The sequence below is a fragment of the Netta rufina genome (assembly GCF_964035555.1).
Source record: "Netta rufina genome assembly, chromosome: Z".
Lineage (NCBI taxonomy): Eukaryota > Metazoa > Chordata > Aves > Anseriformes > Anatidae > Netta > Netta rufina.
In genome coordinates, this window is record NC_140126.1 from 46,725,206 (window position 1) to 46,751,190 (window position 25,985).

Genomic DNA, 25,985 nt, shown 5'->3' on the forward strand with positions numbered 1-25,985 from the left:
GCCACTGCTTTACTTTTTTACTCAGATGATATTCAAAATAGGGGATAACTTTAATGTTTTGTAACTTTTCTGAACAGTTTCCTAACAAAGGAACAGAATATGACTTCCTTATATTTGATTTTAAAGTGATAGATTGGGGATAGTAGCAAAAATCAGCCTTTGAATAATAGTGATAATATTTTGTGTGAATTTGAAAGAAAGGTGATGAGGATGAAAAGAATTGGGAAAAGATATATTTCCTTTAGAGTCCTGTATCATGACAGAGGAAAGAATAGCAACACATTTTATATTAGTTAGTACATTATTACTTAATATATCATTACATAATACATCATTAGCATGAGAAAACATTTTTTCTTCATTTGCTACCTGTGTGAGAGACTCTAGATATCACATTTTTTTTTGTTTGTTTGTTTTTCTCATTTTCTTTCAAACTGAAAATATTTTATCATGTGTGCAAGTGATGAGTGTTGTAGTATGACACAACAAAAAGCTCTTTTTCTTTAGCAGGTTGATCTATTGAAAACTCAGGAAGACATTTCTAGGAAAAAAAAATATATGAAAGTGTAGGAGTAAACTCAAATCTCCACTTTAAAATGCCAAACAACTGCTACTTGTTAATGCACCATTTATGTATAATCGAAGAGATAGTATGTGATGAGAACACTTTGGTTAGAATAATGATGGCTGAGACCTTCACATGATTTACAGAGGATACACGGACCAAAATTACGTACGTTATTTCACTGTCCTCTTCAAGTGTGCAATCTTGGAGATGAGGGGAGTGGGACATTTACTACAGCCATTTATCACAGCTGCCTTAAAATTAATCAAAGAAAAAGCTAGTGCTTGTCCTAGATTCCATAAAAACTTCTGTCTTCTGTCCTACAAATAATCCCCACTGAGCTAGTACGTGTCTAAAAGAAATGTTACTATTAAAAGAGCCATTAAACACAAGCATGCTCAACTCTATTAGCACTCAAAACTAACACACCACAATTCTTTGCAGTTCTACATGCAAATGAATGGTCTGTCCAAAGCTCTTGGAAGAGCTTGAAGAGATGGAAAGAATGATTTCAATTTCCAATGGGCCCTGCCTTAGGCTTTAACCAAGTGCCCTGACAGTGCAAAATGTGAAGATATCATACCAGTCATTACAGTGATGTTCTAATCGGAAAGATTAGATGTAAAACTTAAGTCAACATGCTCTCCGAACCACTACTATGCAACATTTAATTGCATAATATATATATTGTCAGTATATCTAATGTTCTGGTGGTCACTGGACTAACAGACAGTGGAAGTTCATATGCAGGCAGTTCTCTAACTTTCACTTCTGTAGGTCATTAAAGCAAATGAAAATGCTCTGCAGCTGACATTCATCATTTAAAGAAACACATTACATTTTTTGAATATATTTCTCAAGCTGGTTTGCCCCAGGATATGTTCTCTAACTTCCATTTCTTGCAATATACCTTACTGCAAGAAATTGCTCTAATCTTACAACTAAATTTACTTCTCTAAAGTATTTTCCTGACATTCCTCTAGTCTCTAAGTTACTGAATCTCTGACACTGTGATTGTTCTCCAAATGTGTTACATTTTCCACAATTAGTTGTGCCTTCAGAGTTTCACATGTAAACCGGGGGAGGTGACTTCTGGATATGAGGGCTCTCATTGCACCATATACAAAGCGATGCCCTCCCATATAAGAAAGACAGAGATTTTCAGTGGGCAGGCAGGAGCACAGCATCTGTCTCCTGTTCCCACTGTGTAGCTCAGGCTGAGGATAATGGTCCCACCAGCTACCTGTGGTCTACAGTTATTTCTGGGCAGCTTTCATCCCAGGCTTCATTCTTCCTGGTCTTACAGCCTCAGCCAGCCATGCCAGGATGCAGTATATCCAGATATGCCCCCAGAGAGTCTGAGACTGCCTCCCCAAGAGGCAACAGAACTGGCCAGTGATCCCTGTCCCCAACATCTCACCCTGATGCCCACCCTGACCCATGGATGCTGCCTGCAAGGGATGGTGCCAGGCCTGGGTGCTCACAGTACCCACTGTACACAGGCACCACCTGGAAAGCTGCTGGTGCCACAGGGGTCCCAACAGCGGTTAAACGAGGTGGAGAAATGGGCACCAGTGGCCTGACCATGCTTTGTTCAGCAGGGCTGGCACAGTCTGAGAGCACCCTGAAAGCAAAGGAGCTGCAGTCTCCAACAGAAGGCTTTGGGAAAACCTGAACAGCAGCACCTAATGTACCAGAAACCTCATAGTGAGAGAAGGAAAAGCTATGTTTCTTTCTGGCATAAATTTCAACAGAGAGTACTTCAGCCCTAAAAAAGTTAATAGCTTCCCATACAAGAATGCTATTTATATTTATTTATTTATTTTATTTTCAAGCTTTGACTTTAATTTTTATGCTTCAGGTTTGGCTATTATGTGGCCAAATTTCTCATAATGAGTTGCATATCACAAATGGCCTAATAGAGATGACAGCTAATCCTGACAATATCCAGACTCTCTGCTGACAGTGCCAATTGGCTCATTGTGTACAGGAGGACAAAGAAGAAAGCGTTAAAAGCACTATCGTACATATAATACAATCTTAATTTAAAGTGCATCAGAAAATGTAAATGATATTAAATAATATTTAAGATAAATTGTGATGTCAAAGTAATTTTAAAATCCTCTCTGCAGATACTACACCTATTTTTCTACTTTCTTGTTTGGAGAGAGGAGTACACATTACATCTAACAGCTCAGTGCTGCTGCATTTTAAATACAGTGTTTAATAAATGTGCCAATACAAACAAACCATGCAAAGTAGTGAAGAGCATATTGTGATATATACCAGATATAAAACTGTGAAGCTGTACATAAAGTCAAAATACTAGGGAAATAAAAAAGAAATCTGGAAGAGTACCTAATTGAAGGCCATTAGGAATAGCAATCCATCACAACACGAGTTCTTTTTAGTCTGAAATTGTGGAAGCAAGTCCAGACATTATTTAAGGAACACACACAAAAAAAAAATACAGAAAGGCTTGTCCACCATAGCAGGATGCTTATGCAGCAAATTTAACCATTGAACTGTGGCTGCCCTTGGTATTTAAAGACATCCCATGCACCAGAATGAAAAATAGGATGGGGTTGCACTACTTCCAGATCTCTGAACACGTTTTATATAGTAAACTGCACAACAATCCATCATGTTCCTAAGCATAGTGGTAGTGACTCAAATTCTAAGGTAATAACTCTTTCAGCATCTGTAACATTTTTCTTCTCAAAGAACTACAAACATTAAAGAGGATGCATCACATAACTAATGTATGAAAACTGAAAGTATCTCTGTGCTGAACTATCCAAAGTGATATACCAGAAAACTGCCAAAGCAAAAACAGCCAATTACACAACACTTTAATCCTAAATTCTCTTTGCAGAAGGTTGTAGCATAAGGAATAATCTTTTCCTTTCCTTTCCTTTCCTTTCCTTTCCTTTCCTTTCCTTTCCTTTCCTTTCCTTTCCTTTCCTTTCCTTTCAGATTATAAATAACCTGGATTAACGTTGAAACCAGCCCACTCCAGATACATCTAAACACAGAACAAATGAACATAATAAACAATGTAAGACTGAAAGCTGTCAAAAAATATTTTTATCTTGAAAATGGCATACACAATCAAATTAATGCTGTTCTGAACAGTTGCATTGGCAGGGTCAGTTAGTGGTTCGATAAATAACTGAACTGATTTAAGCAATATGGCAATCACCTTGAAGTTAGAGAATGAACATGGCCAGTGCACAGCCTGCCTTCATCAGCTGTTCTATTTGAATAAACAGGCCAGGCTGGGGACTGCGTGCCCATCTCATTCAGGTTCTTCTGGAAATCCTATACACAGACCCCAGAGCAGGCTAGACTCCTTTTTGGAGTGAAAGGCACAAAACCAATCTGGTATCTGAGACATCAAGAACATGCTTTCCTCTTTATTTACCCTTGCTTTTTCACCAGGCTCTGCTGAATGTATCCTCTCCACAAAAAGTTGTCCTTCCACCCCCCTTTCAGTATTTAAAGGCCCCAGTCCTTTCCACCCCATCCGTGATGTAAGGTTTCCTAAACAAGCACTAAAGGCACATTTCTGCACCATGCAACAGGAACCAGGTACAGACCAGAGCTAAGACTCCCTGGGGTAGAGCCAGGTGTGAGCTGGTTCGCCCACTGCCTCAAGTGAGACTGTACAGGTCTGGCTTACACCAGTGCCAAACACTCAAGCCTGACACTGGAATTTCTGATTCTGACAAAAAAATGAACAGCCAGAGTTAGCTGCCAGCATTACACCTCTCTTCAACTGAAGGGATTAAGATAAGGCTTGAAAATGACTCACTGAAAGCTGACTAATCCTCAGCAGACACATTAGTTTACTCTGCTAGTTAATTAGGTATGTCACGTCGGCAGGGTAAGACTGCTCTCCTGCAGGCTTTCCCGCTGCATGCTGATGTGTTTCTCCAAGCACAGATGAGGAGGGAAAGCTGACTTGAATTTGTACCCCAGAAGGTTTGTCTCCCTCTCTCAGCACAGGAATAACTACAAAAGCACAACCAAACCCCTGAGAGAAATACAGCAACTAAAGGAACATGAGCCTACAGCTTTTATTCCTCAGAGGTGAACACCTGTTATCATTTATTTAAAACACTTCCCTGGAGAAAGAAAAACCAATACACCTGGAAACTAAAATACTGCCCATTTCTGTACATAGACAAATATCAAAAGATCCCAGGGCCCTCTCTTGCGGACAAGTATCTGTCTCAATGGAAGGGACAAAAAGGTCATGGTTTCAGAGAAGAATGTGGCAATTCATTTCAGCAGGGAAACTCCTCAGGAGTGTCAGCTTGATAGCATTTTTAGATTAACCTCTTTTATACTTAATTGAATCCAGTTGTGCTAATTTGTAATGTGTAAACTACATTTACAATTTAGTTTGGACTTACTCATATACTCAAAAACATTCTTGCTAATCCCTGCTTCGTATCATCCACTAATCTGCGTAGCACACATAACAGGTAATGCTTCAAGCTGTAAATAGAAGTGGAGTGTTGTGCTTAGAAAGGATGTATGTAGTGTGCCACTCTTCTTCCACACTTTCCTCCCAGTCATGAATATAGTTGGTGTCTGCATTAAATGTTAAAAAATTTAAAAAAAAGGAAGGAAGAAAGGAAGGAAGGAAGGGAAGGAGAGAGGGAGGGAGGGAAATCACATCTTTAAAAAAAAATCCATTTTGTCTATATTACAGCTGCTTGAGTCGCAGGAAAGTGGATAGTCTCACTAAAACTGAATTACCTACCGATAAAGAGACAGTTTAGATCCACTGCTTCCTTTTGTTACATCAGACTTATTTCACTTTCAAAGGAAATAAATTGAATTAAAGCCCACTTACTCAACCTGGAGCCAGTTAAGCAGAGAGAGCAAAAGTGCTGCAGGGTCGGCCCTGTGCTTAGGGCAAATTTTGGGTCTTTCTGCCACAGCTGCCTGCAACTTCTCAGTGTATTTTCCCCGCACCTTTCTGCTTCCTTTGTGGTATGTTTATGAACCGTTGTGATTTCTATGTGCTTTAACAATACGTCCTGATGATGTTTTTTGTTTGTTTGTTTTATTTGGGTTTTTTTTTGGGGGGTTGGATTTGTTTGTCTGTTTGTTGTCGCTGTTTCACCCAGAGGTATTCCCTCCTCATCCTCAGCGGGTTGCCCACACCCGGGTGCTGAGCGGGCCGGAGGAGAAGACAGCGCGGCTGCTTTTCGATACAGCCCCGCCGCGAGCAACCCTTTTTATTATTTTCATTATTATTATTATTATTATTACTATTCCTCACACGATGGGGGCGGCGACAGGCGGCAGGCCTGCTGCTGCCAGCAGGCGGCGGCCGAGCGGCGCCGGGCCCCGCCGCCTCCCTGCGGGCCGAGGCCTGGCGGCCGTGGCGGGCCGGGCGCCGAGCGGGGCCGGCCTGGCTGTCCCCGCTGCCCGGAGGCAAGGTGCGTGTCGGCCCCGGGGCTCACCGGAGGCACCGAGACGGGACGTGACGGGACGGGACGGGACGGGCTGCGGCTGAGGCTGCCGCGGGGCAGGCCGCCGGTGGGCTGGTGGCGGCCGCCATCGTGATGGAGGAACCATCGGCAGAGGGCGGTGGAGGCGCAGGAGCGGCCGGAGGGGGCGATCGGGGGTGGTCGGCGGCAGGTGGGCTTTAGTTAGAGTAACGAAGTTAGTGTAAAAAAAAAAAAAAAAAAAACTTTATAATGGCGTGCCGTCTCGGCAAGGTTGAAGGTCAAGGTCTTCCTGTATTGGCATGCCTCCTCTGGAAGGCTGGGGGGGGGTAAAAGCCTTGCGGGGAGCTCAGCAGCCACGCTTCGTGGCTTCCCAACTCGCTGTGGCACCCTGTTTTGTTGTTCGCCATTTCCCTGGTGAGTATCAAACCGAAAAGAACAGAGACTGCCAGCACAGAGACTGCACTTTCTTTGGTGGCCATAGCTGGTTTTGAAGCAGGAGCCGCAGGAACAGGCCGTTCTAGGCTGCCGCTCTCTCGGGCCCTCAGCCTGTATTCTCACGTTTGCACCCTCTTGCTTTTCTGCCTTTTCATAAGCTGCTTCTTTGTCACACTAAAAGGAGGAATAATCAGAGAGAAGGAGCCAGCAGTATAGGCAAAGTTTCTTTAAGACAAGCAGCTAAGAAATGTTTAGGACAGGACTGAGTTCCAGTTTAGACAATTTTTTTTTTCATGTTGCTGATGTGTTAAGTTACCTTGCAGTTACAGTTACATGTAACATGTAACTTACATGTTACAGTTACCTTGCAGAAAGAGGTTTGATTTCTCCGGGGAGGCCAGATCAATTGGGTACCCCACATTTGGGTTACAGAATGAAGTACACTATCAATGTACACTGTATGCAGACAAATGCCTGGAAAGCAAAGAGGATGTAATCTTGTCTGAAAACATTGATAATAATGTGTGTAAAGCATTCAGAAACACATAGCACAAGTGCATTGGTGACTTGAAGCTAAGACTATTTAAGAGTATGTAGCATCGTTAAAAGCACACAGTTGGGGAAAAGTCAGCCATACCTACCTTTCAATGATTGATGCTATCCTAAGGTTTTTACAGGTAGTTATCCGAATAATGGCTAGATTTAGTCTCACATTTTATTTTTGCAGCATGCCAGAATTTATTAGGTGATGGAAATTGTGTTAACAGGCAATGAATCCCTTTTGGCTTTGTGAAACGCACTCTGGGCCAAGTTTAGATTTACAAGCATCATTTGTTAAATCATTGTGTACAGTCATACTATAGGGGAGGCAGGGCTTTCCAGTTTACAAGCATCCTTTCTTTTTACATTTACATGTTAATTCTGTCTCTCAAACAAGTCTTTATAATTACTTAGAGGTAGGCTAAGGAGGAGCCTAGAATAATGATGTTCAGAGATTTTATGTTTGCTTTCAGCAGGTTAGTCCTTGTGACAACAGACACGTATGATGCAAATGTGAACAGGATGTGAACGCCGCTGGGCACCTCTGTGATGCTTCTTTTTGTCAGCCGTGAAACTAGCATGCAAATGATCCGTGGGGCTGGAGCTCTGCCTTCCAGCTCTGTGCAGGCCGGTGTTGGGAACCCACTGGTTCATGTGATGCTGCTCAGATAAATGGAGCTGCTGCAGTAGGTTTGCCTGATGAATGCTGGGATATTCCCTTTCATCAGCTCCTGATCAATAGCAGTTATGCTTAACCCTTCACAATACTAGAAACCTTCAGGGTTCCTGCAGCACCACAGCTCTTTGGTTTTATCCAAAACCTTTTTATTTAACCCAATAAAATTAGTAAAACTGATTTAAAAGCAAATATTTGCTGTAGAAGAACCTTAGTTGCAGTCCTGAGAAGCTCAAGTTGCTCTGTGCTAGCACCTTGCTTTAGCCCAGGTTAAATGCAGCTGTTTTGACTGCTCTCCTTCATAATGATGCTGTCTGGCAGCTGTGGGCTTCAGAGAAGCAGGGAAGCCAAGCTGTGTTTTCTGTGCTGTGGCAACACGATGCCCTCTGACGATATCTCACCCCCCTCAGGGCTAGATGTCTCAGACTGCTTTGTGCTGGCGGAAGAGCAGAGCCTGTCTGAGGCCTGGACTGAGTCTGGTGTCATTTTATAAATCAGGATTAGTCCTTAGATTTTTTTATTGTAACTGCCATGACAGTATGGTCTCTGTGTCATTCTCCAGAGGTGAATTAATTGACAGCCAGGGTTCTGTTTTCCTTAGGTTACTTATAAAAACATTCAGACAGATGCATGCAAACTCTGAAAATGACAGACTCTTGTTTCAGTAGTAGTACTGGTCAATGAGGATTTGCTCCTGAATTCTCAGGGTAGTGTTGGTTATGATTATTTGAAATTTCAGGGGGAGTAAAACACTGCACTAGTTTCTTTATTCTTGTGAGATCCTGAAGCTTAGGTATTGATACTGTTTCATCTGTTCCCCTTAGGCTGGTGTTTTGGCAGGAGCAGTCTCGTTGGGCTCAAATTTATCTGAGGATGGAGAGATCTAAAAATTGGGGATAAAGGAGGGAACCAGAGTCATTTTATACACATAGTGTATGTATGTGGGGGAATAAGATCCATGGAAATCTAGGCATTACTCATTCTGCTGGTCACAGAACAATTTGAGGAGCATTTCCCTTGTTTTGAAGGAACAAAATTTGTCTTGCTAGGCTGGCAACTGAAGCATTCCTTTAAAAACTTGCCAGAATGCAAATGGTTTGTTTTGACGTTTTTATCTTGCACGTGAGCTGGCCAACATGCTGCACTTCATTATGCCAAAAACGCATCCTCTCTGGGCAGCTATTTGCTGTGGACCTAAGCATTTCTAACTATGAGCGAGGCTAGGCACTGTCATTCAGATTTGCATATTTTTTTTCCCCAAAATGCTCAAAGCTGATTTTTGTGTTTGTGTATTTGCTGTGTAAAATCCTGGACAATTAGATTTCCAGCTGGCTAAGTGAAACACATGCACTGCTGTGCACCCTGAGGAATAGCAGCGTGTGCCGTGCCGGTCACCTGCTGCTTTGCAGGGACAGCAGGCATGCTGCTCTGCCCCGGCAGCTGACTCTCAAACTGGTGCCAAGCGTGACGCCTGCAGCTGAAGAACCCTTTTTGGACCAAGGTAGACAGTAAACCCAAACACAGAAACCTGTTTGTTGCAGAATATTCCGTTTTAAACAGCATTTTCAAGGTGGTCAGAAGAAAAAAAAAAAAAGAGGAAAAAAAAAATATGTACGTATTTCCTGAAATTTGGCCACCTCAGTTACAATTTTCAATGGATACTAAGTTTTCTTTGTATTTGTTCTGTTTAAACTTTTTCTGGAAATATGGCAGGGCACCCTTATCCACGTCCTGTGGAAAAATGGGTGGCCCTAAGGCAGGTGGAGCAGTGTCAAGTCGTGTGTTTGATTTTTGTCATGGGTGTTGCTTAGAAACATAGCTGATAAGTAGCCTTAAGTTTAGATCCCACTGCAATGTTTTGTGTTCTGTAGTAGACATGCTGGTTAAACTGTTTCTCTTAAAACATATAATACTGCTGTCCTGGTTTCAGTTAGGACAGAGTTAATTTTCCTCCTAGTAGCTGGTAGGGTGCTATGTTTTGGCTTAGGATGAGAAGAGTGCTGATAACATGCTGGTGTTTTAATTGTTGCGGTGCAGTGCTTATACCAAGCCAAGGACATTTCAGCTTCTCGCTCTGTCCTGCCAGGGGGCAGGCTGGGGGTGCAGCAGGAGCTGGGAGGGGACAGACCCAGGACAGCTGACCCAAACTGGCCAAAGGGGTATTCTGTACTGTATGGGGTCATGCTGAACAATATATAGGGGTGGCTAGTCAGGGGAGGAGGGCTGGACTGCTTGGGGTTAGGCTGGGCATCGGTCAGCGGGTGGTGAGCAATTGCACTGTGCATCACTTGTTTGTACATATTAGTAGTAGTAGTACTATTATCATCATTATTGTTATTATTTTCCTGTCTTAATAAACTGTCCCTATCTCAACTCACAGGCTTCACTTCCCCCTCCCTCTCTGGGATGGGGGAGAGAAATGGGAAAAGGTGAGTGAATGGCTGTGTGGTGTTTAGCTGCCGGCCAGGTTAAACTATAACAACTGTATAATATTAGTACTGAGAAATCCAGTGAAAGCACTGGGCTCTTTGTTGCTGCACATCCTAAAACATGCTTATTAATTGCAACAGTCTTTTTCTTCTACAGTATACCTCACACTGAAGGAGCTCAAACATATAATGTGTGCTCTCACATCATGTTTGTGATCAGTTGTAGTTAGTAAAACTTCAGGCAAGTTGTGCTTGGACAGAAATTAAACAGAAACCATTTGGCTTTATGTAAAAGCAACTTGATTGCCACAGTGTAGACTGAGTATCATCTCTGCCCGCTGTCTCAGTGCAGTCTCCCTTTTGCTTCTACTTTTTACCTCCGAGACCCAGAATGTCTTGTAAAGATCACATTAAGATGCAACCTGGGAGGAAGCACTGTTGTTAGTAGTGTTACTTGGCATAGATGACGTCAAAACTCCAGTATGGTACCCTTCAACAAGACTACTTTTAATCAGCTTTCTTAAACTACCCCAAAGAAACCACAAACAAATCAACATCTTTCATAAATTAATTTGTTGTTGCCTTATGGGCTCAGGGCAATGTGCATTTTTTTTTAATGTTGCTGAGTTAAAATGTCTTGGCTACAGCTTTTCTTTTGCTGCAGGAAGCATTATTTTAATATTCCGATTAGGTAGAGATTAGTTGTTTGATGGAATAATTTTAAGTAGAATATGTCAAGCACTGTAGCAAGATTATAGAGGTTCAAAGCATTCACTTTGCATTTTGTTAATATCACGTAATTCTTACTGGCACATATCGAGTTGAAACACCGTAATGCATTTATGTCAGCATCGATGTTACAGAATTTAAAAGAGGCATTTCAGCAAGAAAATATAATGTTTTTTAGATGGAGCTACAGTTCTGGAGCTACCCCAAGTTCTTTCTGGCCAATCACATCCTGACATATTTTTCTGACTAATATGTTGATACTGCGAACATAAAAAAGCTGTGAAAATGGTTTGATTGTGTACTTTAGAACTGCTCCACATTAATTTTAAAATTATATTTCATAAGTTTTAACTTATCACAAAACAATTAAACGTTTTATTTTTGTCTTAGCAGGATTATGGTGCTGTGTTTTCTAAGCAGAACCATGCATCTAGCAAGATATTCATCCTGTCTACTGGGAAGACAACTGTGTTCAGCCAGTGCAAATAAGCCAGTGTTGACTTTGTTCACCAAGGTAAAAGTAGTTTACAACATAAAGCTAGGCAAGACTGCATATATATCAGTTTTGATATATGTGAATCCCAGATGAAGCAGCTTGGCTTTTTGTGTAGTATTGGGCATTCTGCTTTGGTGATGTCTTTAAACTCTAGGCTTTACAGCACACTCCTCTCAAAAAAGTAGTTACAAGCAACAAATGGAGACTTCAAGACTGCTGAATCTAAGTGGCACTATGGTCCATTTTCTAGTGGAAAATTATTCTGTGACTACCAGTGTTTTATCCTGGAAATGGACATCAAAGATGAGTTTTTGTACCTAATCTGCTCCGGACAAGCATGAGCAGTCAAAGCAGGCTCTCCAAAGCACTCACGTTTAATTTCAGTGCAAACTGTGAGACTGAAAATATATCAAAGCAGTATTGATAGTGTATGAAGAAAAAGAAAATTCTGCTTCACTCCCTTTTGCTTTATTGGCTCTGTAAAGCTAACAGGAATAAAATGCAGAAAAAGCTTTGTCTGTGGCATGAGCAGTTATTCTTAAGCATATGTGATGAGCAGAAATGGTCATCTGTGAACTGTCAGCTTCCACAAATTGTGATTAAGGGCCTACATTGTCTGCAGAGATCTTCTCCGCTTTTAGTCAGGATGGCACACTGCAGTCTGTGCTGCATTTGTATGGTTCACATAGCCGTTGAGGTCTCTGAGAGGAGAAAAGCTAAAAAATGCAAAGCACTGAGAATGTTGAAATCAGTATGGAGGTATTTGTTGATGAGAGATTTGATTAAAATGATTTCCTTCTCCTGCACCATGTTTGTTCATGCCATCCCTACCCATAAAGGAATGTTTAAACTATGGAATGCAGGAATAGATTAAAAAAAAAAAAAAAAAGTACCAGTTGTTTCTTAATCATTGGAATACATTCTTTAAGATGTACTGTACTTTAAAGTTAAAAGTCTCTTCTCTCCCTGCCTGATTCAGCATCAGTTCACTCACAGTCAGGATGTGATAAAATAGGGAATAATGAGCTTAGCTTTGGGTTAATAATTGGAAAAAAGCTCTTCTGTATCATTTTGTGTCATAAAATTTTAAACTAGTAAAACTGTATGAAATCGAGTTTTCTGGGAGCAGAGTTGAAGTAGTTCTCTAACTGGCTGCTTTGGTTGAACGTGTTTTTAATGTAAAATGTTTTTTGTGTCTGATATTACTGGCAGATGCAAAGCAGAATACAGACTGCTTTAAATTTAGTCAGCACTCTTAGCTAATGCTACTTACCTACATTTTTCCTTCCTTTGTATTTTTAAGTATAAGGAGGTAAAGGCAGGAGAGAGTTATAGCTTCTGTGACCTCTTCAAACTGGTAGATACTAGCACTGCCAAATGGTTTCCTCCCTCACAGGCTGAGTTTATGCCAACACACATGTATTCATATAACAATTGCTACAGGATTAAGGAAAAAAGAACTTTTTTTTTTTTTTCTCTCAAGATTACTGTAAGTCAGATCAGTTCTGCTGTCTAGCTTTACTTGCAGCTTTATGAGTACTTATGCCAGCACAAAAGAAGCGCTGGCAGGAAGATGGGCCTGCTTCGTTCACCATCAGTGCCAGCTTAAAATGAGCACAAAACATCAGTCTAAGTATGCAGCATAAATGAGATTTATCTGCGGAAATAAAACTGTGTCTTCCACCATGTGTACATTCTAACAGATTTAGCTAACAGCCTAGCATTGGTCACTTTAGTAAGGTATTTAGTATTGCTACCTCAACAGGAGTCCTGCTTGCCACAGTAATGTACCTCTCAGATGGGAGATTTTCTGCGACAGCTTCATCCAGACAGCCCTTTTACAAAGATAAAGTCACAGCAGAGACCTACTTTAGGGCACTCTTGTACTGAAAATATGTTATAATATAAATGGACCTTTAAACAAACGTCACTGTTCACTGAAATAGTTTACAGTCTGATTTTAAACCAGCTCCAATCTTATTAGTGCCATGTAGTGGTAAAGGTTGTCAACAGGGCAAGAGTAAAAGCATATTCTTTGCTATGAGTCAGCTTAATTTTTTAAATACTTTTGTGTGACTGTTATAATGCTTTCCACAGAACTGTGTACATCCTACTCCCACTGTAAGGAGCCTGACACTTTGCAAAACAGGATTCAGGAGCGTTTGTCTCCATCACTGATACATACCTTTGAGTCTTTAGTATGTCAGTCTGTGCAAAAGCAGCAAGAACTAGCTCCTCATACAGGACTGTTGACCTTTAGTAGGTTGCATAGGTTTTCAGAGTATAAGGATTTGTCTGTATGAAAGACTGTTTAGATCAGATGTGAATTAAAAGTAGAGTATTTAATCCGAATTAATTCACACGCAAGAAATAGTTATTTCTTATTTCAGATTAGCTCTGTGTGTAAAGAAGGTTTTAAGTTGAGGGGAGAGAAGTAAATACTTTCTAGCTGTGAGTGGTATTTCATGGCAGAGGGATGGAGCCACTGTATTTGCTGCTGTCTACTTTGTTATGTGAGTTATAGGCCAAATGCTGCTACTACTGAATGCTGAAGCAACATGCCTTCATGTTCATCAGATATGCATTGCTCTAACAATCATGATGCATGATCAGCAAAAGACAGCTGTATAACTGTAGTGGAAGACTAGGAAATTTTCAAAAAGGAGAGGTTTTCTTGGAAAATCTGACCCCGTCACAGGTCGAAGCTGTGTTCCATTTCACCTTGATGGAGGTTTTTTTGTTTGAACTGCCCCCAGTGACTTGATCTGAAGTAGACTAGGAGTTGGTCATGTTGACTCCCTCATTCCCCTTCTGACAAGAGCAGTACCAGCAGTTGTTTCCAGCTGGAGATGGCAACACTTTTAATACCCATTACAGCTGAAATATACTAAGGGGGGGGGGGGGGGGGAATAGATACAACACCTAAACTGTGCCCTTTGCTTTTAGAATAGCAGTTGAAAACTGTTAGTTTGTACCATGAGAAAAATAACAGCAAATGTATAAATTTTGTGAGGGAAGCAAGAGTAGTTTTTCATTTCATCCATTCTGCAACAGTAAAGATTTAGAAGCAATAAGATGTAGGAGAGAAATGGGAGAGGGAACCCACATTTACAGTAATGACCACTCCTGTCTGTTATGTCACTTGACGCTATAAATGACCTGTGTGTTTTACTGCATGCTTTAAATGGTCTGAATGTTTTCCTTTAGAAACCTTGCCCTCTATGTGATGAAGCAAAAGAAGTGCTCGAGCCATATAAGAGAAGGGTAACGTATTGTAATACTGTACAGTTTATATAGAGAAAGAATAGCTAATCAGGATTCTTTATTTGGGAAAGAAAATTGCTTGGATTTATTTGCATCCAATATTCTTTCATGGGTGACCTCTTCAAGACAATTTCAGCACTGATTTCCATAAAACTCATTATCCAAAAACATTTTGCAACAAAGCTACTCTAATATCTATTGGCAAACTAAACCAACATACACTTAATTGCAAAAGTTTTTAGAACCACTGTGTTTATAGATACTACTTTTCTTGCTGGTAGAGGAGTTTGCAACTCTTATGAGGCAAGAAATGATATAATTTGGGAAGGATACTGGTACTGATGCAGAGATTCAAATATTTGAACTATATTTGGTACAGTTTTTGCTGTTCTTCAACCAAGTTTTGATGTCTTTCTTGAAAGAAGAAATTGTTAGTAGCAACATTAAAGAGGTGTTGCATTCTGCAGCTTAACATGAAGCTATTGTGTTTCCAGCTACATATTTGTTGTAGCTGATGCTCAAAGGAAAGTGGTTCTGCACAGGGATTCGAAAATACCTTGCAAGTACTAAAGCAAGAGTTGTTTGCAGATACCCAGCCAAAGACAGTGGCTGCTTACTTTTTGTACCCACATAATGAGCAATTATCTGCGACTTGGAAGAATAAATCCAAAAGCACAATGAAAACATTGCATTTCTGAGAAAAAAACTTGATTAGAAGACAATCAGATATTGTTTTTCAGTGCTTAGTATGTACTAACATATTTCTTTTCTGTCACAGTTTATTTTGCAGGAAGTGGATATTACCCTTCCAGAGAACTCTGCATGGTATGATAAGTACAAATATGACATACCCGTTTTCCATTTAAATGGAAAGTTCCTAATGAAGCATCGAGTAGACATTCAAAAGTTTGAGGACCAGCTTTCAAAGCTGGAGTTGCATAATGACGGAAACCATTGAAGAAAATGCAGCTGTTCTCATGTGATTCTGAAAGGACTGTGCAAAATAAATGGCATGAAAAAAAACAGTGTTCATTATCTGGCCTTACTTTTATTAGAACTTACAGTACCCCTGTCCTAAAAAAATAGAGTGACTTATATTTTATTTTGTATTAGTCAACCATACACATAGCCCCACAAGCAGCCTTTGCTGTGCCTACTGCATCTATTGTTATCCTGGACTGGCTTTTCATTGACAAAATAAATGTTGCTCCCTAGCAGCAGATAAAATGACATATGCATTGAGATTGTTAGTACATGCAAGTTGCAAGTCTTTAAGAGGCATGAAGAAATTGAGGAGTGTATCCTAAATGCTGATTTTGAAATGGGGAAGAGGGCTGTAAATGTACTGTAAATGAAAAGGACACTTAATTAAGGACAGCACACTCTCAGTGAAACAGTCATACCTCTAGAACAATCAGCACAATTTGATATAGCTGTTACTCATATGTGAACACCAAGTGGATTTTTTTTCTTCTCATGGGATGAATGTGTTGCACTTAAGGCTATCGTATCTACTACAGCAAGCTTTTGTCTTAGTATTTGAACTACTCCCAGTCACTTCTGAGAAAGAAATAATAATAAAAAAAAAGTGTAATAGAGCCAAAAGAAGAAAATCTGTAATGGAAACAACATTTATTAACTCCAAACCAATTTCTACTAGTGCCACCTATTGCAGACTATAAAATGGAAGCAAGAAACCCAGAGAGTTTCTTCAACATTTTCCAAGCAATCCACACAAAAACAACACAAAGGCAATGGGAATTCTCCCTTACATTCCAATTACATTCTAAAACAAAAGCCATGCTAATACACTATCTTCTGCTCTGCTTAGGGATGCTTGTGGCATAATTCTCCATCATTACAAACCCAGTGAGCAGAGAAAACTTGTTTCTCTAATTGTGTTATGGGAACAGTGGTTGGGCCTCTGGGCTGGAGTTCTGTGGTAATTCAGTCCAGTCTTTATGTTTTCTGACAGAAAGGAATCACATTTAGTTACACTCTGCAACACGACTGCAAATCCATTTATCATTTGGCAGCAACATTCTTTTATGGAGGGGTTCTGTTAGTGCATTATTGGTGATGAAAAAATGTGTTGTGGACATACAGAATGCCTAAGTTATATTTCAGGAGCAGAAGAAAGGCAAATTAAGAAGTCAACTGTTCTAAGCTGAATAGTCTGTAATATACACCAAAGAAAGGTCTACTTCAGCTCTACTTAATAGAACCTCCTAAACAGAAGCTAATCCACACCTGCTGCATTTCTATTCTTTCTGTCATTGTAATATTCATTCTTCTCTACTTATTAAGAATTTAAACAATTTTAATAGATGTGGTCTTCACAGGGAGAAAAATCCAGACACAAAACCTGGTTAGGACAGCAGATTGAAATTCACTGGGATTCACTACAGGCTTAAGCTTTTAGGGTATGGTTCAATAAGAAATGAGCTAATCTTCTATTGTGAAAGTAGGCACATGGTCCCATCCGGCATCTTCAGCCAATGAGGATGAATTTTGCAAGATCAAATTTTGCGGGAGGGGCAGAAATTAAAACTTTCTTCCAGTTCAGCAGCTTGAATCTACTTTGCAAGGGGTCTGAAAATGTCTGAGTGTTGCCAGAACAGAGATCTGTGCCCTTCATAGAGCATAGTTCAGGAACATCATCTAACTACACCCTGAGACTTGCTTCAGAGGACTTCAGAAAACTTCATTTCATAGTAATTCCTTCTCCTCAAGAAGACTGCAGAAAGAGAAAAGCATCAGTCCTGTGGTGGACTTACTAGATTTGCAAGAACTCAAGAGCCAGCTTAGAAGTTTAAGCATCTCATTAAACCTGTTTCAACTTTTTATCAGCAACTCTGATTAAATGTTTGGTCCAAAACTGAAATTATAGCCAATTGTTCCTTTATGTAACTGTGAGGAATGTTTTAACAATTCGTGTCCATAAAGAACAATTCTGTTTGAAATGTTTGAATCCTGTCTGCCTCTGGGCCCTGCACTGGCAATTCAATGCTTGAACCACAGCTGCAGTGTGTCCCAGTCTCCCCCTCATTCCTCATTCTAGCCAATTTATCACTTCTTAAATTTATGAACCTGTTTGCTTTTGTTATTCCGGACTTCTATTTCTAACACTGCTATAGATGTGTCTGTGAATGGCTGGGGAAGAATGTTTTAATTACCCGTGTGTCTGGGAGTTTCAGAACAACTGATAACAACTAGTGACTGTTATGGGATACTATGTGGATCTTTGGTATCTGGTTAGGGGGGGGGGGCTGAGAAAGAAGCTGAAAGGCGGCTGGGAGACAAGATTTGAAGAAGGTGTTTTGAAGAAGGTGTTCCGTAAACTTGGGATGGTGCCCAGTAAGTACAAAGGGGAAGAGGAAGACTGCGAGCCTTCAGCATGGAAGACCCCTAGAGACCCCCAGAAGAGACCCCAGAGGAGACTGCGCATGCTCCAGTAGGAGGGACTGCACCCCGGAAGCTAATTTTAATAATCTATTTTTTTTAGAAGTAGTAATGAATATGTATTAGTCTAGGAGCATAAAAATCAGTTGCTTGATGTAATTGGTGTGCGTCCTGGTGGAGCGGAGACTCCCGGTGCACCCAGCGCTGTTTGCTTACCTCTATTCCTTTATATTCTTTCAATAAATCCTATTTTTATTTTAATCCTAATTTGAATCCTGAGCCATTTATAACATAACCATTTTATACTTTCTGTAACCTTACTTTACCTCTAGATCCTGTTCTTTTACCCTGGTGTCATCATTTACATTGAAGATGAATAGTGAGTTGTGGAGACTTAAAAAACAAGCTGAAACTTCTCAGGAGTAAGTGACTGAACTCCAGTAACACAACAAAGTATTAAATGTAATGCTTTCACCAACAGGAGGGAAAAAAACATGTACTTTATGCAGTATATAATGCTGCAGTTAAATTTCTAAGTTAACCACAAGTTACTGTTAAATAATGTGTGTGAATTTTCTCTGTATCAGCAAGCAAATGCCATTTTCTTTCTTTCTATAATCTGAGATGGTTTCAGAGGGCTCTGGTTCTTCCTTGCTGAGATTTTGTAATAAAATGACCAGCATATAGTGCTTTTCAGGCATACATCAAGCACTCTTCTAAAATACACCATTATTATCTCAAAGATAAAGAGAACAGAGGTCATGTGGACTTGCCCTATTTCCTAATATACATCACTGACAGTGGCTGGAATAGCCATCATAGAGCAATTTTCCTTTATTTTTAATGTGGTCTGCTTTGGGAAAAAAAAAAAAAAAAAAAAAAAGGAGGTCAAAAGCAAACTTCTTAATCATATAGTAGGTGATGAATCTTTTGTTCCTTATTCATTTGGACTGTGGAGGTTTTCTTCTGTAGTCACTGTCAGATATTTTTTTTCCTCTTTATTTTGTAACATGAATGATAACAGGATTTCTATAATAGCTTTTGTTCGTGGCATAGACTTTATCAGTGAGATAGAAGTTTTCTATTTTGGCTGTAGGTGCTGTGTATAATGTAGAGACAAGGGGTGACTGCCTCTTGCAACTCTTCTTTCTGTTTAAAATCAAACACAACCACGTATTGTGTGTGCCTCATCAATTTTCTTTTTCAATACAAGTCTGTGAGAAAGGTCATTGTAGACCTATGTACAAGCAACAGGCCCAGACATGCGGGTGCATGTACTGTGGTGTGGAAAGATCGCTTCCAACCATGGGTCTTAAAATCTCATCATAGCCTTCCAAAGTCAAAACAAGGATATAATTCCCAAATGTTCCAGCAGTATCTGAGAAGACACTGCTATTCTGCTGTTTCAAGGGAGTGATATCCCTCTTCTCATCAGTTTGGGCATAAAGACAGGAATTGGGAACATATGAATATAAAGCACTGGTAGCACACCTCAGACAAGGAGCTGAGCTATAGTCATTGCCAGGTAAAAGCCCTGAAGGACAAGCAGATAAACAAGAGTCTGGCAGTAAGTTTTAGACCACAGGTTCTACTGCAGGATTCTGATTGCAAATTTAGGTTGTGTCAAGGTTGCAGATGTTACTCCCTCCTCTGTTGTCTTCACTATTCTCCCTAAGTGGGAGAACCTCACTAGGATCAGAGTTTTGCCTCCAATGGTTAACTATTTCCCACTTCCTTTGGCATGCAAGGAGACTGACTAAGTGCTTGTGTGACTTTGCATGACTAGTGGGTCTGTCACTTCCATCTTCCAAATACAAGAAAGTACAAATCATATGTAAACTTGTTTTCCTCTGTTTCATATATAATAAAAGCAGTAGGCTCCCAGCACATGCGTCTCTCTTAGTCAAATGTGTTGAAATGTAACTTCAAAATGAGAAGGCATATGCCCCTGCTGAATATGTGTTTATGGAGGCATATGCAACTTTGTGAAAACTAGCAATTCACTCTTTTGACAGTGAACATTGGCAGGAATGCAAAGCTCCATAATGTACTAGCCCTGCAATGTAAAAAGAGATGAACTTACTTCCCGTTTCTGGCCAATTTAAAAGTACATACACAATGTCCCATCTTCCTCCAGTAACTATAAATAACGAATACCCACCAGGCTCACTTGTTTTATGTTCTACTGACTCTTTATTTGTGTCTTCAAATTACACATGGCCCATAGAAGGGATTGTCTCATTTATCTAAGTAAAGCAGTTCTAGGACAGTGTCATCCCACATACGTGATACACAATCCCGGCTTTCCCTCCTGTCTGCTCAAAGAAAACTTTCAATAAAGTATCATTCTAGTCTATATTGTGTTTCTCACACTGCTATTAGTGTCTAACTCCCAAGTCATTAAGTTCTGTGTATGCAAGACTGAAATCTAGTCATGGCAATCTGTATTAATTACAAGTGCAGCAATGTGCAGAAGCAAACAGGTACATGTGCACATGTTGGCAAGATAGTGTTAGCTCCTTCTTTTGTTCAGTGAGAGCATAAGTTTCTAGTGAGTTTTGCCCTAAACTGTATCATTTGCTTTTATATCATCTTGCTGGCAAGATGGTTCTGTCCTATTCTTGAGAAGTTATTGGACATTGAATATCCAAACCTGAGTTGCTTCTGGGCAAGACTGGAGCTGTGAGATACACCTGAACAAGAAAGATTCAGCAGTTAGGGAACAGTACTCCAGCTGGATACTGACTTGTGCCTCCTTGGCAAAAAGCATGGTAAGGAAAACAAGACCGTCCTCTGATCCCCACTTCTCATATCATTTCAAATCATATTCTTGTTCCTCGTCTTTATCTTCAGGTGTTACATGGTACATGCCCAAGATATCTCAAAAGGTAAATTGAGTTTTTTGAGGAGGCAAATATTCTCAGGTGTCTGTTTTGCCTATGGAATGAACTGCAGAAACTGAGGGTGCTCCACATTTTTCCTTTCTAGAGTATATACAATTGATCAAAACTACACAGAATATAAAATAAAACACTTCCAATTAAACACAAACCTTACTGAAATGAGACACAGCTACATTCATTTCTAGGGAGAAGATGCCAGAACAACATATGATATGCATTACTGGAAAGCACCTACATTTTATGGTGATGCATGTGTCTGGAACCGTCAGCTTTAGTTCTGGGACTTACTTCATACCACATGTTTTTAGCTTGTCACTTAAGTGATAATCCCATTAAGAAATGAGATTTAGAGCATATAATCACGTATCAACCCGGTTCTTTTCCTTCTTTTCTCCCTTTCCTCTCTGTCTCTTTTCAGGAATGTTTAGCCCATGGACAAGTTTGATAAAGTGATCCAACAGAATTTTATTCAACTATTACATTACATTCCTACAAGTTTGCTGAAGATCTGCTTTCTGGAAGGTGACAGTAATCCCTACATCAATGCCCCCCAGTGGGGGAAAATCATTCTGACCTCTACACTGACCGTGAATTTGACAACTCTTATCCAGAAAGCATATCATAGCAAATAGGCCATGGAACTGTACTGCTGTGGTGGAAGGAGGTTTGTGGGACAGAGGACACCAACCTGCTGGTAACTAGCTTCATTAAGTAGTTCTGTTTTTCACGTATCAGCCTGTTTAGTTGGAAACAAGTGCTTGAAGAGAACCACTGTAAAATTCAGAGGCTCAAAAATGTGAGCAGGGACCACATTTATACACATAGATTTAATGGGTCTATAGATTTAAGCTTCTACCCTAGGAGGTGAGGCATCCATTTCAACAGTGGCTCCGCTGTGACTCATCACATCTGTCCGCAAGACTGGGTACTCAGTGATTTTATTAATGTTCACACTCCAGTGAACATCTACAGTTCTGCTTCATTTAATTCACCTGCATTCCACCAAGGCTGAATGACTCCAAAACCACTGTCAGGTCCTATCCTCTTATTTCAATATACAAATAGCACCTGTATGCAGCTTACATTTCCACCTGGAAGAACACCTGTGTCATTGGAGGGGAACACACAGCCGGGTGCAAAGACAGATGGTTTTTGTTTGTTTGTGTGTTTGTTAAGGGTTGGATTGTTTGTTTCTTTGTTTGTTTTCTGCCACTGAGTGAAAGGCAGATCAGGCTTCTAGAAAAATTTAAGTATATCCTGGTGTTTTAATTCACAATTGTATTGCAGCCCAGAAAGCCAACCGTATCCTAGGCTGTATCAAAAGCAGAGTAGCCAGCAGGGTGAGGGAGGTGATTCTCCCCCTCTGCTCTGCTCTTATAAGACCCCACCTGTGAGAGCACTGCATTCAGCTCTGAGGCCCCCAGCACAGAAGGGACATGGATGTATTAGCATGAGTCCAGAGGAGGGCCACAAGGATGATCAGAGGGCTGGAGCACTTCTCCTATGAAGACTGACTGAGGGAGCTGGGGTTCAGCTTGGAGAAAAAAAGGCTCTGGAGAGACCTTATAGTGGCCTTCCAGTACCTAAAGGAGATGACAAGAAAGCTGGGGAGGAACTCTTTGCCAGGGGGCATAGGGGTACGACAAGTGTAATGATTTTAAAATTATTTGGAAGGAATTCTTTACTCTGAGGGTGGTGAGGCACTGGCACAGATTGCCCAGAGAAGCTGTGGATGCCCCATCCCTGGAGGTGCTCAAGGCCAGGCTGGATGCGGCTTTGGGCAACCTGGTCTGGTCGGAGATGTCCCTGCCCATGGCAGGGGGGTTGGAATTAGACAGTCTGTAAGGTCTTTTCCAACCCAACCCATTCTGTGATTAAGAGAACACAACAATTATTACATCAGCACTGCAATGTTCGTTTGTTTTTAAAGGAAAGTTTACGAATGGAGGTCTATAATTTAAAAATAAATAAATAAATAAAGTTTTGAGCATGTAATTTTTTTTTCAGGTTTCTTTTAGGTTTTCAAGTTTGCTGTCTCAGAATTCATAATCATCATTTTAGATGCAGCTTTAGATTATTTTTTTTATTACTTGGGTGTTTTCCTTGACATCAACACCCACTTCACAGGCGTAGAGATGCAGCTGGCCTCAAGACCTGTAAGACCACTGAGAGCAGGGGTTTTGAGGTTTTAACTTTTTTGCAACGAGAAGCTGACCCAAGCCTGGGCCTGGCACCATTCCCTGTCGCACCAAGGTCCACAGCTGCACCAGTACCTCGGAGCTCCCCCTTGCTCCAGGGCAGGCTACAGCAGGGTCCATGCAAGGGCCTGGCTGCCGACAGGGTGCCCGTCGGTGAAGTAGTAGGAGTCAAGGTGGAGAGCAGCAGCTGGAGACATGGCCTGGCCACCTGAGCCCAGCTGCTGGAAAGTGAATGCTGGCTGCACCATTCAGACTGTGTCCCTTCAGGGGAAAAAAAAAAAAAAAAAGAAAAAAGAAAGACACACAGACCCTCAGAGTCTGTAACGAGCACTAGCTGTCCATGAGGTTCAGCCTCCTTCTGCCTTTATTTATTTATTTATTTTCTAAGTAGCCAGGGTTTGTGTGGTGCTTGTGGATATAAGGGCTTATGAAACTGCACAGTACCATCTGCAGTGTGTGTGGGAGTCTAGCTTTCCATGTCCACAGTTTCCTGAACTTCATTTTAACCCTCTGTTGCATTCATCTTTCAACGTGGGCTCTTAGCAATGTGTGCAGGAGGTATGCAGGGTGATCTCTAATTCAGGCTGTACAGAGTGATCCAGCCACTTCAAAACCCAGAAACCAGCAAAAGCAGAGGACACCTACCTATTGGAAGTTTCTTTAAGGGTGAGGGGAGGGGTTATCTGACAACCACTCTTGGGGTTGGGTCTTGGTTTATTCCTGTGTTACAGATAGTCCAAGATGTGAGTTTTGTGGGGTTTAAAATGTCATTGACCTTTTAATAATTGCCAATGGCTTAGTCTGTTGCTGCCCCTTAGGCTGATGAAGTGACTGACCTGCAAGGTGTCCTTCTGTGTTGAAGGTACCTGGGGTGTGCGATGCCTGCTTTGAAACTGTCAGGTGGTGGGCTATGTGCATGCAGTGGTTACAGGCTTACTCAGGTAATAACCTTGGTTTGGAACATCAGGATGAGCAAGCTGACAGATTTCTAAGCCTAAGAGGAACTTTTGTTTGTCTTCTGCCTTCATCTTCTGCTTAATTCAGGCCACAGGATTTCATGAATAAATTCTGTACCAAGCCCATAACTTTTGTGTGGTCTTCACTCACCATTAAGGACAGGCTCCATTCAAAGAAGGTGTTCAAGTGTTTTCAGAACTGCCTAGCAGATCACAGGCTTAAGCTCCAAATGGCCGTGTAATATCTACTACTTAAATTATCAGTAATTACAATGATAGCTATTTTGGGCTATCCAAATTTTGCATATACTCCTTACCAAAACACACAAGGGTAATTACAATTCTTGTGAAGCAGGTACCAGCAAAGCCTCCTCCTCCTCTTACCATGAAGGTGAAACATTGTCTGCTAATGATGTAGATGGGACTTCTTGAAGCGACTTTGGATTTTGCTGTTGGAAAGTTCTTTGCTCTCTCTGAGCAGTGGTGCACGAAGGATATCCTGGCTTCTTCTTGTTTCTTCTGCTTTCCTGAATTTGTCTGCTGTGGGTCACCTGCCTTGACCTGCCACTGCTTTCAGCAGCAATCAGAGAAAATACTTTGGGTCTGGTGTCTGGGTCTCCTCAGCCCCACACAGGGCTGGAAAAGTGGTACCTGGTGGAGTGCTGGTGGCCACTGGGGCTTCCCCTGTGATTCAGTTTGTCATATGGTTCTGCTTTTCCCTCTTGGATGAATCTTGCCATAGAGCATGCATCAAAGTAGCCAGGCTGTGTGAGCAGCTAATTTAGACTTTGGGAGCATTTCAACATGGCATATGGCAGTGAGAGTTGTGGTATGCAAGAGAGCTCCTTCAGTGATAGCACAGCTAACTGATGCAGGTAAGGTAGCACATTCTGTGTTGTAGCAGCAAATTTACTTGTAAAATTCCTCCTTCCACCACTGCTTAGGTGCAGATACTGAGATGCTGACCATAAAGTCCCTGCCCAAGATGAGTCTGTCTGCATTTGGATGGCTGGGTGGTAGAGGGAAATGCTCTTTTTGTTGCATCCTCTTTTGGCACTGCTGGAGTTGGATTACCTTCAGCTGTCTCATATGCAGGTGAAGATTAAGGAGGTAACAGGAGCTATATAACAAGGACCTCTAACAGAGCCATGCCAAAAGTACTACAGCTAGTGTTACACTGCCCTAGGTAGGGGGCAGCCCCCTGCCTGTGTGACAAACAAGAGGAAAAAAAAACCATTGAAAATAAAGAGGAAGACAGAGAAGCTGTTTTCAAACTTGCTCAGTTGTTCTTCCCCACAGCAGGAGACCAGAGTGGCACATAAATGACATAGGACCTCATGGAGAGAAAAAGCCCATCCTGCTTTGCTGAACCTCTGGCTGCAGCACTGGCTACAGATGGGCAAGCTCAGGTACTGGCCATGCTTTTATCATGGTGACATGAATCTTCACACATGCTTATCTATCTTTGGTATTTACATGGCTCTGTGTATTTCTGATGCCAAAGCCAACTCTCATAACACTAGTTGTAATGTGTTGCATGACACTGCAAGGTAGAGCTGCACTGAAGAGCATCAGAAGGAAAAGCAGGAAAGAGGAAACACAGGGATGATGCTAATGAAACATGTTTTTTTCTAAAAAGAAAATGGATACACTTGCTGCCCTCTCTCTTAAAACAACTTTCTGAATTTATATAGAGTATTACTTCTTGCATCTCTGCAGTAGATATAAACTCTTTCAGAGGTGTGCATTGGAACTTCGTCTACATTTGAAAACACAGCTAGCAGCTGCATAGATTGCTCTTTGCAATTAGTTTTTCCCCAGGTCCCTTGATGCAAGCCTTAAAGGGGTTGTTTTTGCCAACCTTTTGAACAGATTTATCCTCAGACCATTATTGATTGAATGATATATTACCCTAAAGATGATT

General features: G+C 41.0%; 1 protein-coding gene across 5 annotated transcripts; it reads left to right on the plus strand.

Moving 5' to 3' along the window:
• The first annotated feature begins 5,924 nt into the window (after positions 1-5,924).
• LOC311221057 (glutaredoxin-like protein C5orf63 homolog) lies at positions 5,925-18,171 on the plus strand. Of its 5 annotated transcripts, none has more exons than XM_084304792.1 (5): positions 5,932-6,021; positions 10,065-10,113; positions 11,233-11,356; positions 14,546-14,602; positions 15,381-18,171. In XM_084304792.1, the coding sequence occupies exons 2-5, from the start codon at positions 10,091-10,093 to the stop codon at positions 15,558-15,560; spliced, it is 384 nt and encodes a 127-aa protein (XP_084160918.1). In that variant the 5' UTR covers positions 5,932-6,021; positions 10,065-10,090; the 3' UTR covers positions 15,561-18,171. The 5 variants fall into 5 exon arrangements, with proteins under 5 accessions (XP_084160920.1, XP_084160918.1, XP_084160919.1 ...); XM_084304793.1 differs by having other exon boundaries at positions 11,236-11,356; XM_084304794.1 differs by lacking the exon at positions 10,065-10,113 and having other exon boundaries at positions 5,925-6,021; positions 11,236-11,356; positions 15,381-18,170.
• Positions 18,172-25,985: the final 7,814 nt, after the last annotated feature.

Bases quoted from the DNA above. Each gene is read 5' to 3' on its own strand.
- LOC311221057 (XM_084304792.1), top strand. From the start codon at position 10,091: ATGGGGGAGAGAAATGGGAAAAG. The intron at 10,114-11,232 runs GTGAGTGAATGG...TTTTTGTCTTAG, and splicing joins GGGGAGAGAAATGGGAAAAG to CAGGATTATGGTGCTGTGTT. The intron at 11,357-14,545 runs GTAAAAGTAGTT...GTTTTCCTTTAG, and splicing joins TGTTGACTTTGTTCACCAAG to AAACCTTGCCCTCTATGTGA.